Source organism: Centroberyx gerrardi, chromosome 6 (genome assembly GCF_048128805.1).
Source record: "Centroberyx gerrardi isolate f3 chromosome 6, fCenGer3.hap1.cur.20231027, whole genome shotgun sequence".
In the NCBI taxonomy this organism is placed as follows: Eukaryota; Metazoa; Chordata; class Actinopteri; order Beryciformes; family Berycidae; genus Centroberyx; species Centroberyx gerrardi.
The window spans coordinates 12147022-12159391 of record NC_136002.1 but is presented as its reverse complement, the minus strand read 5'-3'; the positions used below and the strand labels follow the sequence as shown (position 1 = coordinate 12159391).

The window sequence follows — 12370 nt, the reverse complement described above, 5'->3', positions numbered from 1 at the left end:
AGATCCAATCAAGGCCTTGTCTAAAGGGCCCCGTTCTGATTTGGCCCAGCGGTGCATAGAGCATCAGTGTGTCTGGGTCAGGCTGAATATAATACTATTTTTGTGTCTGCATGCAGACAGTTAGAGCTTAGATGGATGATAATGTCTTGGCTATTACGTGGGGCCGCGGGACGATAATGTTCGGTAATATTTGATATGCTGCATTGTGAAATGTTGTGATATGGTAGGAACAAGCATTCAGAGCCAACAAGATGATGTTAATGATATTGAAAATGTTTCTTATGAGGTGGTGAACAGCAACAAGCATTGTTCAGCAACATTCAGTGTTCCCAAATCATGTAGTTTTAGATTACTGGTGAGCCAAATCTAAACAGCTATTTTGTATTTTTGCAAGCATGTTATGGTGTTAGCGATGTTGACTTTGTTTGGCTGTCTCCATTGTCAACACACTGGAAAATAGTGAGAACTGATAACTTTGTCATACAAACCGACACCTGGCAAATTGCTAGATTGGGCCGCGTGTATCTGTAGAGATCTGGACCCCGGCTCCTGGAGACACACATGGTCCCTGTGGGCTTGAATTCAATCCTTGTCTCATGCCATCTCTAAACTCAGCCTCCACCGCATTTTCTCTTTTCTTTTTCCCAGTGTTGATGGCTCACAGCCAGTGTTAGTCTCATCACAAAGTTATTGATGAAAAAATGCTTGTTGGCGCTTAATTTTTTTTAATTCAGTCAACAATTACTATGACAGCTAGAAACACTGTACCATGACGATATAGGACATGAATTAATTTCATTCTATTATTGATGGAAATGTTATGAAATGAAAAACACTCTTGGAAATGTTTCTCATAATTAATCCTGAAAAAAGTTTTGTTAAAAGACAACTTGGAAACAACATAATTAATATTATCCAATCACAGATGTGCATTTACTCTTGCAGACTAGTAAACAATCAACTTGAGTTGAATCAATACAACATGACTAAAACTGGCTAAAAGTAAGGGCATTTTTGTCAGAGGATTTAGACTTTGACTAAATTTAAAAACGGTGTGAATATTAACACTTATATTAACAACATAACATTGTTCACAGCCAACTTTCCCCTCTGTCTCCCCCCACCAGACCCCACTGCCAGACGCACTGCCAAAGCCGGTCCTGCCGCGGCACGGAGCCGCTACGCCAGCCAGTGGACCCTGAACCGGCCGCACCCCACCAGCTCCTCACACACCCTGACCACTGACTGGAGACTGCCCACGCCCCGCGCTACTGGCTCTGTGGACAAAGAGAGCGACAGCTACAGTGTCAGCCCCTCACAGGACACAGGTAAGGGGGGAGGTGGGGCGTTTTAAAATCATGACAGCTATCCGGGAACCCATACAACAGGGATTCCCAGGCTTTGTTTGAATGGTGATCCCACATTAAGGTCAGAAAGTTGTATCTCCAAAATGTCAACTCTAAGCTAAGAAAAACAGCCTTTCTTTTCAGATTGATAACAATGTATTTTTGATGTTATTCTATAGGGTTTGAATGGGTTTCATAAGAGGTTGGAGAATTTTCACAACCCATAGAGGAGCATGTGATCCTTCAATTGAATTGAAAACATGAAAATAACCAAATTTGGAGATATACAAGATTTTCACCTGACAGCAATGATGTCATACTGAGTAATAAACAGCATTTCATTCTTCAGAGTGACAGAAATCAAGCTGCTTTTGTGAGATGGTCAATGACAACTGTGTAGGCAGGCTGTGTGGCTTTCACTGTGGCCTCTGTGCCATCCAAAAGCTGTTGGCAGTAGTTTTTTTCCATTTGAAAGTGCCACTAAAACATGAGTAGGGCCCATAATAACAACTCGTGTCCACGTGAATCCTCAGATCGTGCACGGAGCAGCATGGTATCGACGGAGAGCGCGTCCTCCACCTACGAGGAGCTGGCCAGGGCCTACGAGCACGCCAAGATGGAGGAGCAGCTCCGCCACGCCAAGTTCACCATCACCGAGTGCTTCATCTCTGACACCTCGTCGGAACAGATGACAGCGGGGACCAATGACTACACCGACAGCCTGACCTCCAGCACGCCGTCCGAGTCGGGCATCTGCCGCTTTACCGCCTCGCCGCCCAAACCTCAGGATGTCAGCCGGGTTATGAACATGGCCGTGCCCAAGGCGCACAGACCTGGTGAGGGAGTGGAGTGTAGCACGCAGACATGCACACCACTCAGACACTACCCACACCCAATATATGATCAAAATCATCATCTGGCCTTTTTGTTTATTCTAAAGCATACCAATGTAGAGTCATTTCAGAATAATAGTAGTAGTAGTGGTAATAGATGAATCCGTGACAGTTGCCGCAAGGGCAGCGCCTCTAGCATGAGGAGAATATTCCATAAATTATTTATATTACAAAATATCAGTGTCTAAAGAAGAACACTTGTCAACCCATAAGAGGTACCAAAATTCAAAATACAAGGGGATCAGCAATGTGTAGTTTTCCAAATGAGTTGACCTGGACCTGTGCAAAAAAACCTTTAAGAACACCTGCTCGACCGTATGGACAGAGACACTCATAACTCTCACCATGCACTGCTGCTGCGGACAATCTCATTATTAAAGCAGCATTCATTAGACTCCATGGCAGTGCTCCAACCAGGTCCTACAGACCTTCAAGTGGGAGCAGTTCTTCATTCCCTTGGGCATTCTAAAACTTTCACAGCCTTGATTTAACACTGCAAATATGGCCATTACACATCATCAACAAGGATTAAAAGATAGTTCCTCCCATCACACCCTCTGGCATGTTCTTTATCGTTAGTGTAGATAGATAGAAGTGAAGGCTGTGTCTCCAAAGCTTCTTTCACTGGATCTGCACTACTAGGTGGTGCACTCCTCTCCGGTTTGTAGCCTTACCTCACTTGACCCTCGGCTCCTCAGCAGTAGCTCTGCAGATCGATTACAATGTCTGGTACAGCGTGCCGATGGACCGCTGACCACACACAGACATTCAAACAGACAACTCACCCCTCTCCCCCTGACACATGTACGCGACTCCTCCATCATCCCATCTCCTGTCAGGTTACTGTGTCTGGGGCCACCGATAGCTATCGTTGTTGGAGGTGTCCGGTCCCAGAAGCAGAGATGTAGGTCTGTGTGTGTGTGTGTGTGTGTGTGTGTGTGTAGGGGGTGCACCATCCCAGAATCCTAAGCTTCAGCAGACAGGAGTTTGAGGCCATAAGAGCTGCCTCTTATGTTTCAGGTCTCATTATGAATTGATGGGTCGTACAGCGAGACAGCTGACTCGTATCACCGGGCGGCCAGGGAGAGAGGGCAAGCAAAGGCTATCTGTCAACCTAATCTGAGGCTATTGTCGCTCCGTACAAAACACTTTACCGCCACAATGGAGACCATTCAGTGTAATATCAGCCTTTCAACCTTTCAGGCTGCCGTGGCATCGCTGAGTGCTAGACCCTGGTGTCAGTTACACTGAGTGGTGGATGCGCAAGAAACAAGCCGTGTTGCTTCTTCAGCTTCCTGTTGAGGTGTCTTTTGTTTGTAATCAGCTGTATTGTGACATTGCACAAAGGAAACTAGAGATACTCACAAAGAAACTCTGGGTAAAGCGGGAAAAAGATGGCAGTCGGGTACACATTCAAATCTAAACATCTATTAGATATGTTTTTTAGACTATTATGACGTTAGCTGTGTCAGCTTTTACGTGTCTGCAGTCATCAGACTGTAAAATGGTAAGAATATTGTAATGCTAACAGAGAGTCGTAGCAACACTGGCTATTTTGTTCTACTCCATATGCCGATACAGAGAGGGACAGTTGGATTTAGACATTTTAGTTTGATCACAGGATTTTAAGCCCTTTTCACATCCACAGAGCCAAGAGCAGCAACCCAGAGCACAACTGACCTGAGGCTCGTTGCCCAAAGCCCTCTTGGCTTTAAAGTACTTAAAGTCTTATAAAAGCCTTTGTAAAGTGTTGCTCCGACCTACGCTCGTCTTTCTGCTTAGAAGTCTTAAGTGTTTCATTTAAAGAGTTTGCTTCCTCGCGTTAAAAGTTTGACCATTAAAGATTCATTTTTAGAACTACCATCTCATGCCAAGAAGTTACGTAAAGAAACAGTTATGGCTATAAATGAGTTGTGCAGCCAACCCCTTTGTAACAGACACAGCACATGATTTTTTTTTCAATAAGGGGAATGATGGAGAAGTAAATTGTTTTCATTTTTCCACTTCATACCCTATCGTTAATGTGGGGGGGATGTATTAAATGGTGATTTCAATCTCCCTATTCCCCTTCAAATCACTCCACCCTCGTAAGTTGTCAGTACAGTGTATTTAGCGACGGTATCAGTCCAGTGAAATAAAGACACAGTCCGGAGGCCAGTTTGACTGACAGCTAGTGGGCGACCCCGGCCTCACCCCCATCTCTATCTCAATTACATCTGCCTGACCTGAGCTGACCTCACCTATCCATCACACAGGGCAATGGCAGCTTCTCACTCTTCTCCCTCTCTCTCTCTCTCTCTCTCTCTCTCCCTCTCTCTCGCTCGCTCTGTCTCTCTCAGCTCATTTCTTGTGACCAACCTGAATTGACAGAACTGTTATGAGAGTAACAGCTTATATATTTGTGCGCCTCTTTTCCAGTTCCTCGTGGGGCAAATCCATTTGACCCGGCATAAATATCTTGTCCCATTACAGTGTGTTCCTCAGCACTTTGCTCATAAACTTTTACAGCAGCGCTGGTAATCACAGGGCTACAGGCTATAGCCAGTATGTGATAGGCCTGTAAATAAGTTGTGTGTGTGTGTGTGTGTGTGTGTGTGTGTGTGTGTGTGTGTGTGTGTGTGTGTGTGTGTGTGTGTGTGTGCACGAATGAGACCTACACAATAGACATACAGGTCAGAGAATATTAAAACGTCACCCGTCACAACAGTGCAGACTGACTTGAGGACATAACACACACTTACACAGACCCCACTGAGATTAATGGCTTGGCATGGAATTGCTATTGTATTATGGATACACACACTGTCCCATTACACTACGATCTGCAATTTACAGGCTGATGGATTTTAGAAATGCATTCCTAATGAGCTCCCATAGCAACACTTAAATCTATATTTAATTCAATTAACACTCCTAGCCATTCATCATCTTTGCTGGCTCTAATCAGGCTTATTATAAAACACAGTAAATTATTCATGCCCCCTGTGAACCCAGACATTCAGTCTCCAAGGTCACATGTTGGATTGAATCTGCAGAGACAGCCTCATCTGTGCTAACATTAACGCTGAGTGGCTGGCAGTGAGTGTGTGTGTGTGTGTGTTGGTACAGTCTTACATGCTCTGACCTCTCCGCACATGCGTGTGTTATGTGTGCGCACGTGGGCTGTGTAAATGCGTGTGCACCGGCACGTGTGAGCGAACATGCGTGGAAAAGTGATTTTGGCGATGGAAAGTGCAGCCATTAGAGCTCGTGATCTCTGTGGCCTCTGAAAGATTAATGCAAAGATGAATGCTCCAGCAGTGACGGAACAATACAGAGGGATCCTCATCTAATCAAGTGCTGAATCTGCAGCACAACTCGCTAGATCTGGCAACCCAACACCCTTTTGTGACGAGCTAATTTGCTCAGTTAAATATGTAATCCAATCAGTGAAAGGAATACATTTACAATTGGAGTAGAGGTACCATCAACTTGCTCAACCAAATCAAAGTGTCTCCTTTCATCTCTCTCTCTCTCTCTCTCTCGCTCTCCCTCTCTCTCTCTCCCTCTCTCTGTCTCTTTTTATTGTCCAGCGCCTGCTACAATTACTTAAAGATTGAGGGGACAGCTTTTTAATTGTGGTGCTCTCATTCAGCGAATGCATTAAATCTGACTTGTTTAATCTTGCAACACGAGTTGCCAAGTCTCCAAATAAGACTCAGACTCTTTTTCTCCTACAGTACAACTAAACTCCCAGAGGACGGGGGTTTGAGAACTGCCAACGCAAGCCGGTTCAATGTGATAGCCCCATGAGAAATGGAAAGAGATTTGAATATGAATTAGATACAGGGAGGTTAGGAAGATACATAATCCATCCTTCAGCGTCACCAGAGGAAGGAAAAAAATAACATTATAAAATCCTTATGAAATCTCAGTCCTGACTTAATATGATAGCAAAGATTACATCGTATTATTCAACATCCTATTCTATTATGTCCTGTAATCGTACTGCGCATTTTTCTGATGGCAACCATTAGATGAGATAGATTTGCACTTGGTGAAGACTGGTAGTACATTCAAGTAATAGCTATGAATCACATTCCCTGAACACCCTGTGGTGAACTAATGTAATAGTGTGAATTAAATATGATTTTTGTAGTTCTCTATGGACTTTATTCAAACAGTAGGAATAATAAAAATGGAGAAAATGGAGGAAAAGAGTCTGGAAGTTGGATCTAATCCAGGCCCGCTGAGGGCATAATACACAATGGGGATCCCAGAGAACCACTACACTATCTGTGGGCACAAGGAAACAGAGCATCGTGAATGTTACCATGGAAACCAAACTGGCGCTGTTTGCAAAAAGCAACAGTCAGGGGGATAAGGCCTCAGTATCTTGCCTTATATTGGCAGATCCTATTTGCTGTCATATTAATTAGAGTTTCTTATAATTGGAATATGATCTTATCTGGCTTATTGTGCATGTTATTGTAAGGCACAGCAGAAAATATCCATCTTAATAAGTCATTTAGTCTAGTATTGAGTCTTAAAATCTTATTTTTCTTGATACAAGTGAAAAATCTGCTAATGGGGTGAGGTAATTTCACTTGTTTCCAATGCAATACCACTGGAGTGATTTGTCTTATTCTGCCTTGTTTCAAGATATTGACATTCGTCCATTTGCATAATTCTTCACTTGCTTCAAGAAAGATTTTTAAGGACATTTTTTTGTAGTATGGTATGTTATTTATGCTAATCACAAATAGAATGATTTACAGTTCCCACATAAGATCAGAACATTTCTGTGTATGTAGACACACTGTAATTTTGCTAACCCTTGTCACCTGTTTGTGGCATGTGTGTTCTCCAGGAGGAGAGCTGGTCCACCTGCCACCGTACCTCCGCATGGACTTCCTGCTGAACCGTGGCGTGCCGCCGGCAGCCCGAGGCGGAGGGGTCAGCAGCAGCAGCGGCAGCAGCAGCAGTGGAGGTGGAGGAGGAGGAGGTGGTGTTGGCGGTGGTGCTACAGGAGAAACAGGAGGCGGAGGAGGAGGAGCGGGAGGAGGAGGAGGAGGAGGAGGAGCCATGGGCCAGACCTGCCTGGAGCCCCAGAGGAGCCGTACCCTGAAGAGGCCCCCGCCCATGGAGCCCACCCCCATGGAAGTGCCCTCACCCAGGGAGGTGCAGCAGTGGCAACCAGGAACTGCCTCCACCCTGCCCCACAGAGAAGCCCGGGAGAGGGGCGAGGCCCGGGGCGAGGTCCGGGGCGAGGTCGCCTCCTCGGGGGACCTGGCCCAAGCACAGGCTGCCAAGCTCAGCACCTCCCAGGAGTCACTGCTGGACTCCAGAGGACACCTGAAACAGAGCAACAACCCCTATGCCAAGTCTTACACTCTGGTATAACACTGGGACACACACCGGACTGCTTCAGACAACAGGACTACTGCAGACACACTGTAGGAGGAAGGAAAGAGACAGACGGGAGGCGATGGATGGACATTTTTCCACAACAGCAATTGTTGTATATAGAGCCGTTTCCGACATGCATCTGAAACTGGATGCTTTTCTTTGAGTCTGTCTTTCTTTCTTTCACTCTTTTTCTTACTTTCCTCTCTCGCTCTTCTCTGTTGCTTTCACACTTTTCATTCTCTCACACCTTGCTCCTCTTCTGATGAATTTTCTCTCACAGTTTTTATTTTCTACTTGAGTATTCTTTTATTCTAAAGTGACAACATACTGTATGAGGATTGCCAAAATGATTTATTTAAAATTTGAGAAAGAGAAAAAATACTATTGAATTTATATCGAGGATAATTATAGTCATTATTATTATTATTACTATTATTATTATATAAAAATAGAAAATATCTAAAAAACAAGACGGGAAAGGGAGGAGGACTCTGGAGCACTCTGCAGGAGAACATTGCTTTCTTAATTTATTTTTATTTTATTGTCGCAGTGTGATGAAATCTGTGATTGGGTAACTGAGGGGTTTTTAGTACTACGAAGAGCCAATAGAGGAGAAGAGCAGTGAAGCCGGACACGACCGCCAATGCTGACCAATCGTAATGTTTTTCAACCTTTCTGACGACTGCATGGCGACTGATCAAATGACAATTAATAGGAATGGCTGGAAATCCAAAAAAAAGAGAATTTTTTTGTCACACTATGAAATTATACAATGTGAATATATATAAAGAGATCACTTTTATTTGTGGATATTACAGGGAAAATGATTTGGTTAATAAAGTCCTTAGTCATGTTTGCACACCCCTGACTTTGATTCCTACTGCTCAAGCCCATCGTTCTTCCCTGTTCTTAATGTTTTCTCTCTCTTCTCTCTCTCCTTTGTCCCTCTTTCTCTCACCTGAATCCTTCTTGTCCTTTCCATTCAGGCCTTTCATTTACAGGAAAAACAGTAATTCTGGACTGTACCTCCAATTAGATTTGAAAGGATCCATTCTCAAGCCTAGGTCTGATAATGACCTGTTCACTTTTTGCAAGGACCATGCCAAAAATTGGCAACTGGTTAATTTTAGTGTTCAGAAACATACATACATTCTTTAAGAGTACTTTAAGAGTAAAAAGTGCTTTTTTACTTTCATTTTCAAGACGAGTATTCTTCATTTTTGCAACAGCACTTCATACTTGAGCAAAATATAGCAGAACTCCTTTCAACACTCCTCTTCTACTTCTCTTTTACACTCTCCTTTCCTTTCTTCTTCGATTCTCTTCTTCATTGTTTACCTCTTTCCGTCTCGCCGCCCCCTCCCTCACCGGCTCACATCACTCTTGTTTATCTGCGGGTGAAACACAGCGTTCTCTACAATGATTGATCTGAACAACTATGATAAGGTCATGTGCATCCATTTCCACACATTACTACAGCCACCTGTGCTCCCCGGTATCCAACACTGCTGACCCCCCCGCCTGAAGGTTGTGTGGTCAAACAGATGAGCTCTCCACACAGATACAGTGACCACTCTCTGAAAGGGCAACTGTGACAATCCAAAATATTTATTACCTGAGATCCCGCGACTAATTTTAGCGCTGAAGAAAGGGTTATTGATTAAGCGTCAGAAGTGTCGCATTGTGTAATTTGTGACCTTATTTCACTCAGATGACAAAAAATTGATCGGCGGATTTGGAGGCTTTAAAAGGAGAACACCGGTGTCATTTACATTTGTAGTTCATTTACTACCGTCTACGTCTAGTTTACATTTCCCACAATCATTTTTCAATGAATGCTGCATATGATTAGATTATTTAACATTTACTTGTTTTTGTTGTTGTTCTTAAAATATACACTTTACAGTGTCAAACCTAGCTTGAAATTAACTGCTGTCCCACCTAACAAAGACGGCCAAATAAGAAGACATGGCTTTGACAATATAGTTTGTAATGTGTGATGTTTTGAATGTTTTTTTTCCTGGAGGAGACTTCCATTCTCCCTGTTAGTGTCAGGTGATTGACAGTAAGCAGAGCATAAGTAACGTGCGCACTGATATAAAAACACTTGGGGACAATGAAATAACGATAAAACAGAAACTTTGACAAAGTAACTCTTCATGTGTACGGATTATGTAGCTCAGGCAATTTTCAAGTCTTTTATGCTGCACAAAAATGAATGGCAGCAAATGGCTTCTTCTGAAGGGAGGAAAACAAGCTCTGATATCTCCAATTACACTGACTGTGTGCAGACTCCAGTGGGAATAATGTAAAGGAGAGGGGCAACAAACATAAAAAATAAAAAAAAACACTGATATTATCCTTTAAAAGGGATTCAAAACAAGGGTCCCACTTTGCAAGTGTGTCTCGGCTTTGATCAACAGATGGCGCTGTGCAGTCATTGGATTTAGCGCATTTCCTCACAAGGAATGAGCTCCTGGACTTTGATGAGGTGGAATGGACGGTTCAGCACCAAAACAATTTTTGACAACCCAGAGGGAGACATCAAGGGCGACCCAGCAGTCTGCTCCAGTCTGAGTCTGCCATTTGGAGCAGCACGCCACCCAGAGCATGGTGAATTATTCATGCCAGCGCTGACACTGGGACCTAGATCAGGTTTACATTGTCACACTGATCCCCACAGCGCCCGAGAATGTGGATGAGACAGCAGAGACAGGAAAAAGCCATTGCATGCACACAATCTCAAACGCATGCTTGCATACATAGATGCACAAATACACACACACACACACATACACACACACACACACAACATCTTAATCTCTCTCTTGGGATAAAACAGTGACACACTGATGTAGAGTTATGGAGAAGTGCCTTGCAATGAGGGATGAGAATGGTTGATCATAACACCAAATAATAGTAAATGTACACACTTTATATGGTACACAACGGAGCTTGGAAGGATGTGTAAGAGAGTAGAAAGGTGTATGTGTGCATGTGTGTGTGTGTGTGTGAGAGAGAGAGAGAGAGATAGAGAGAGAGAGTGTAACATGCAACAAAAATCATCTGCTGGATTCGAACACATGAAGTAAGAAGTTCACTGCAAAAACCTCCATCTTAACAAGTCATTTAGTCTATTATTGAGTCCTAAAAAGTATATTTTTCTTAAAATAAGTGAAAAAAATCTGCCAGTCTGGTTAGATACTTTCACTTGTTTCCAATGCATAGCAACTTTTTAAAAGAATTTTGTAGAATCAAGTGTCATTTGCTTGATAGTAGTGCAGTGATCGGCTTTATTCTGACTTGTTTCAAGATATTGACACTTATTTCTAGAAAATTCCTGAAAAATAAGATTTGAAGGCTGAATATGAGACTAAATGACTTGTTGAGATGGATGTTTCTTTGCAGTGATATGCACCTTGGCCTGCCGATCCACCAGGAAAACTTGATGCAGTTACTCCAAATGTTTCGTAGAAATTGGCTACACTGGAGCTGAAATTTCCTCTGCGTGAATGACAATGCACGTGGCTTTTTATCTGCAGATCTCCCTCAGCGGTGTATAGCAGCATAATGAAGATAGATGGCCCACCTGTACAGGGAGAATTCTTTATGACTCTGCAGTCACCCTCATACATTAGGAAGCAGGATTTGAGTGTTTCTGCGCTACTCCCCTTCTGGCTGCAGGCCATTATCACACCTCCCACCACGCACAGCAGACAGGGAGGCAAAGTCAGAGAAAATGAGAGGGAGAGTGGGAGAGCGAGAGCGAGGGGAAACCGGGGGAAAAGAGGATGTTCCAAATTTAATAAGATATTAGATAGCAGCGGCCCTCCCAAGAAAGCTGGGGAAGAGTTCCTTACTGAGCTGATAATGAAACATTTACGCTATTTTATCTGAAATGTGAATCTTGAGTTTCAAGCCAGCGACTGGATTAAGTCTGCGTGCGTGTGTGTGTGCGTGTGTGTGTCCGAAAGGTAATTTGGCTAGAGGTCAAAGATACACCGATACACTCTTTTCTGTGAGGATGTTTCTCGTGTGCAAGTATCCACCGGGGATCCTGCAGTGTGACGTGCAATGTCAGTGAGGAGAGTAGGTTAGGAATAGACCAGCGCCGTCCCAACTGGGTTTCATAATGAGGTGCCAGAAGACTTGGCAGGAGACAGGGGGGCAATTTGGAGAGCAAGAAACGGAAGGACTTTCCCCCTGAGTTCACACAACGCTCCCCTAATCAGTCACAGTCTCATCTTCCCCCGGCCTCACAAGAACAATCCGTCCTTCGTTTCCTTGACATTGTGCTCTCTATGTTTATCTCTATTTCTGCCTTGTTGTTTTCCTCTCTCTCTCTCTCTCTCTCTCTCTCTGTGTTTGTCTTTCTCTCTCAGATCACTCTATTGATCGAGCAGCTCTTTGGTGCTTGTCCTCAGTGAAGGGCTGGAAGAGCGCAGGATATTTTTGACAAGAAATTGTTTCCCATGAGCTTACACTGTCAGACCAGACCAGGGAGCAATGATGGGTCAAGATGGTGGAGGGATGAATGCATCATGTTTTTGCACACAAGTTTACACAACCTGTTTCTCCATTCCCACAGCTGCCCTCTCTTGTTGCACAGAGAGCAAAACACTGTGTTCAGACTGGCTGTCTGGGTACTAAAACACCATACCTTTATTTTCCATGATTTAAGAGTTGTTGATAATAATGCTATTTGCCAAATTTGGTGCAGATTGGTCAAAAAGTGACAAAACC

At 43.6% G+C, this 12370-nt stretch overlaps 1 protein-coding gene across 2 annotated transcripts in view; it reads left to right on the top strand.

Moving 5' to 3' along the window:
* dscamb (Down syndrome cell adhesion molecule b) overlaps positions 1-8465 on the top strand; it is a 122989-nt gene extending 114524 nt beyond the window's left edge. The window contains exons 29-33 of one of the 2 annotated variants that reach the window (XM_078284040.1): positions 1128-1328; positions 1880-2182; positions 7089-7166; positions 7299-7460; positions 7518-8465. In XM_078284040.1, the coding sequence (XP_078140166.1) occupies positions 1128-1328; positions 1880-2182; positions 7089-7166; positions 7299-7460; positions 7518-7621 (848 nt within the window). In that variant the 3' untranslated portion in view covers positions 7622-8465. Of the gene's footprint in view, positions 1-1127; positions 1329-1879; positions 2183-7088 lie in introns of both variants that reach the window. The other variant, XM_078284039.1, reaches the window with a different exon arrangement.
* The last annotated feature ends 3905 nt before the right edge of the window (positions 8466-12370 follow it).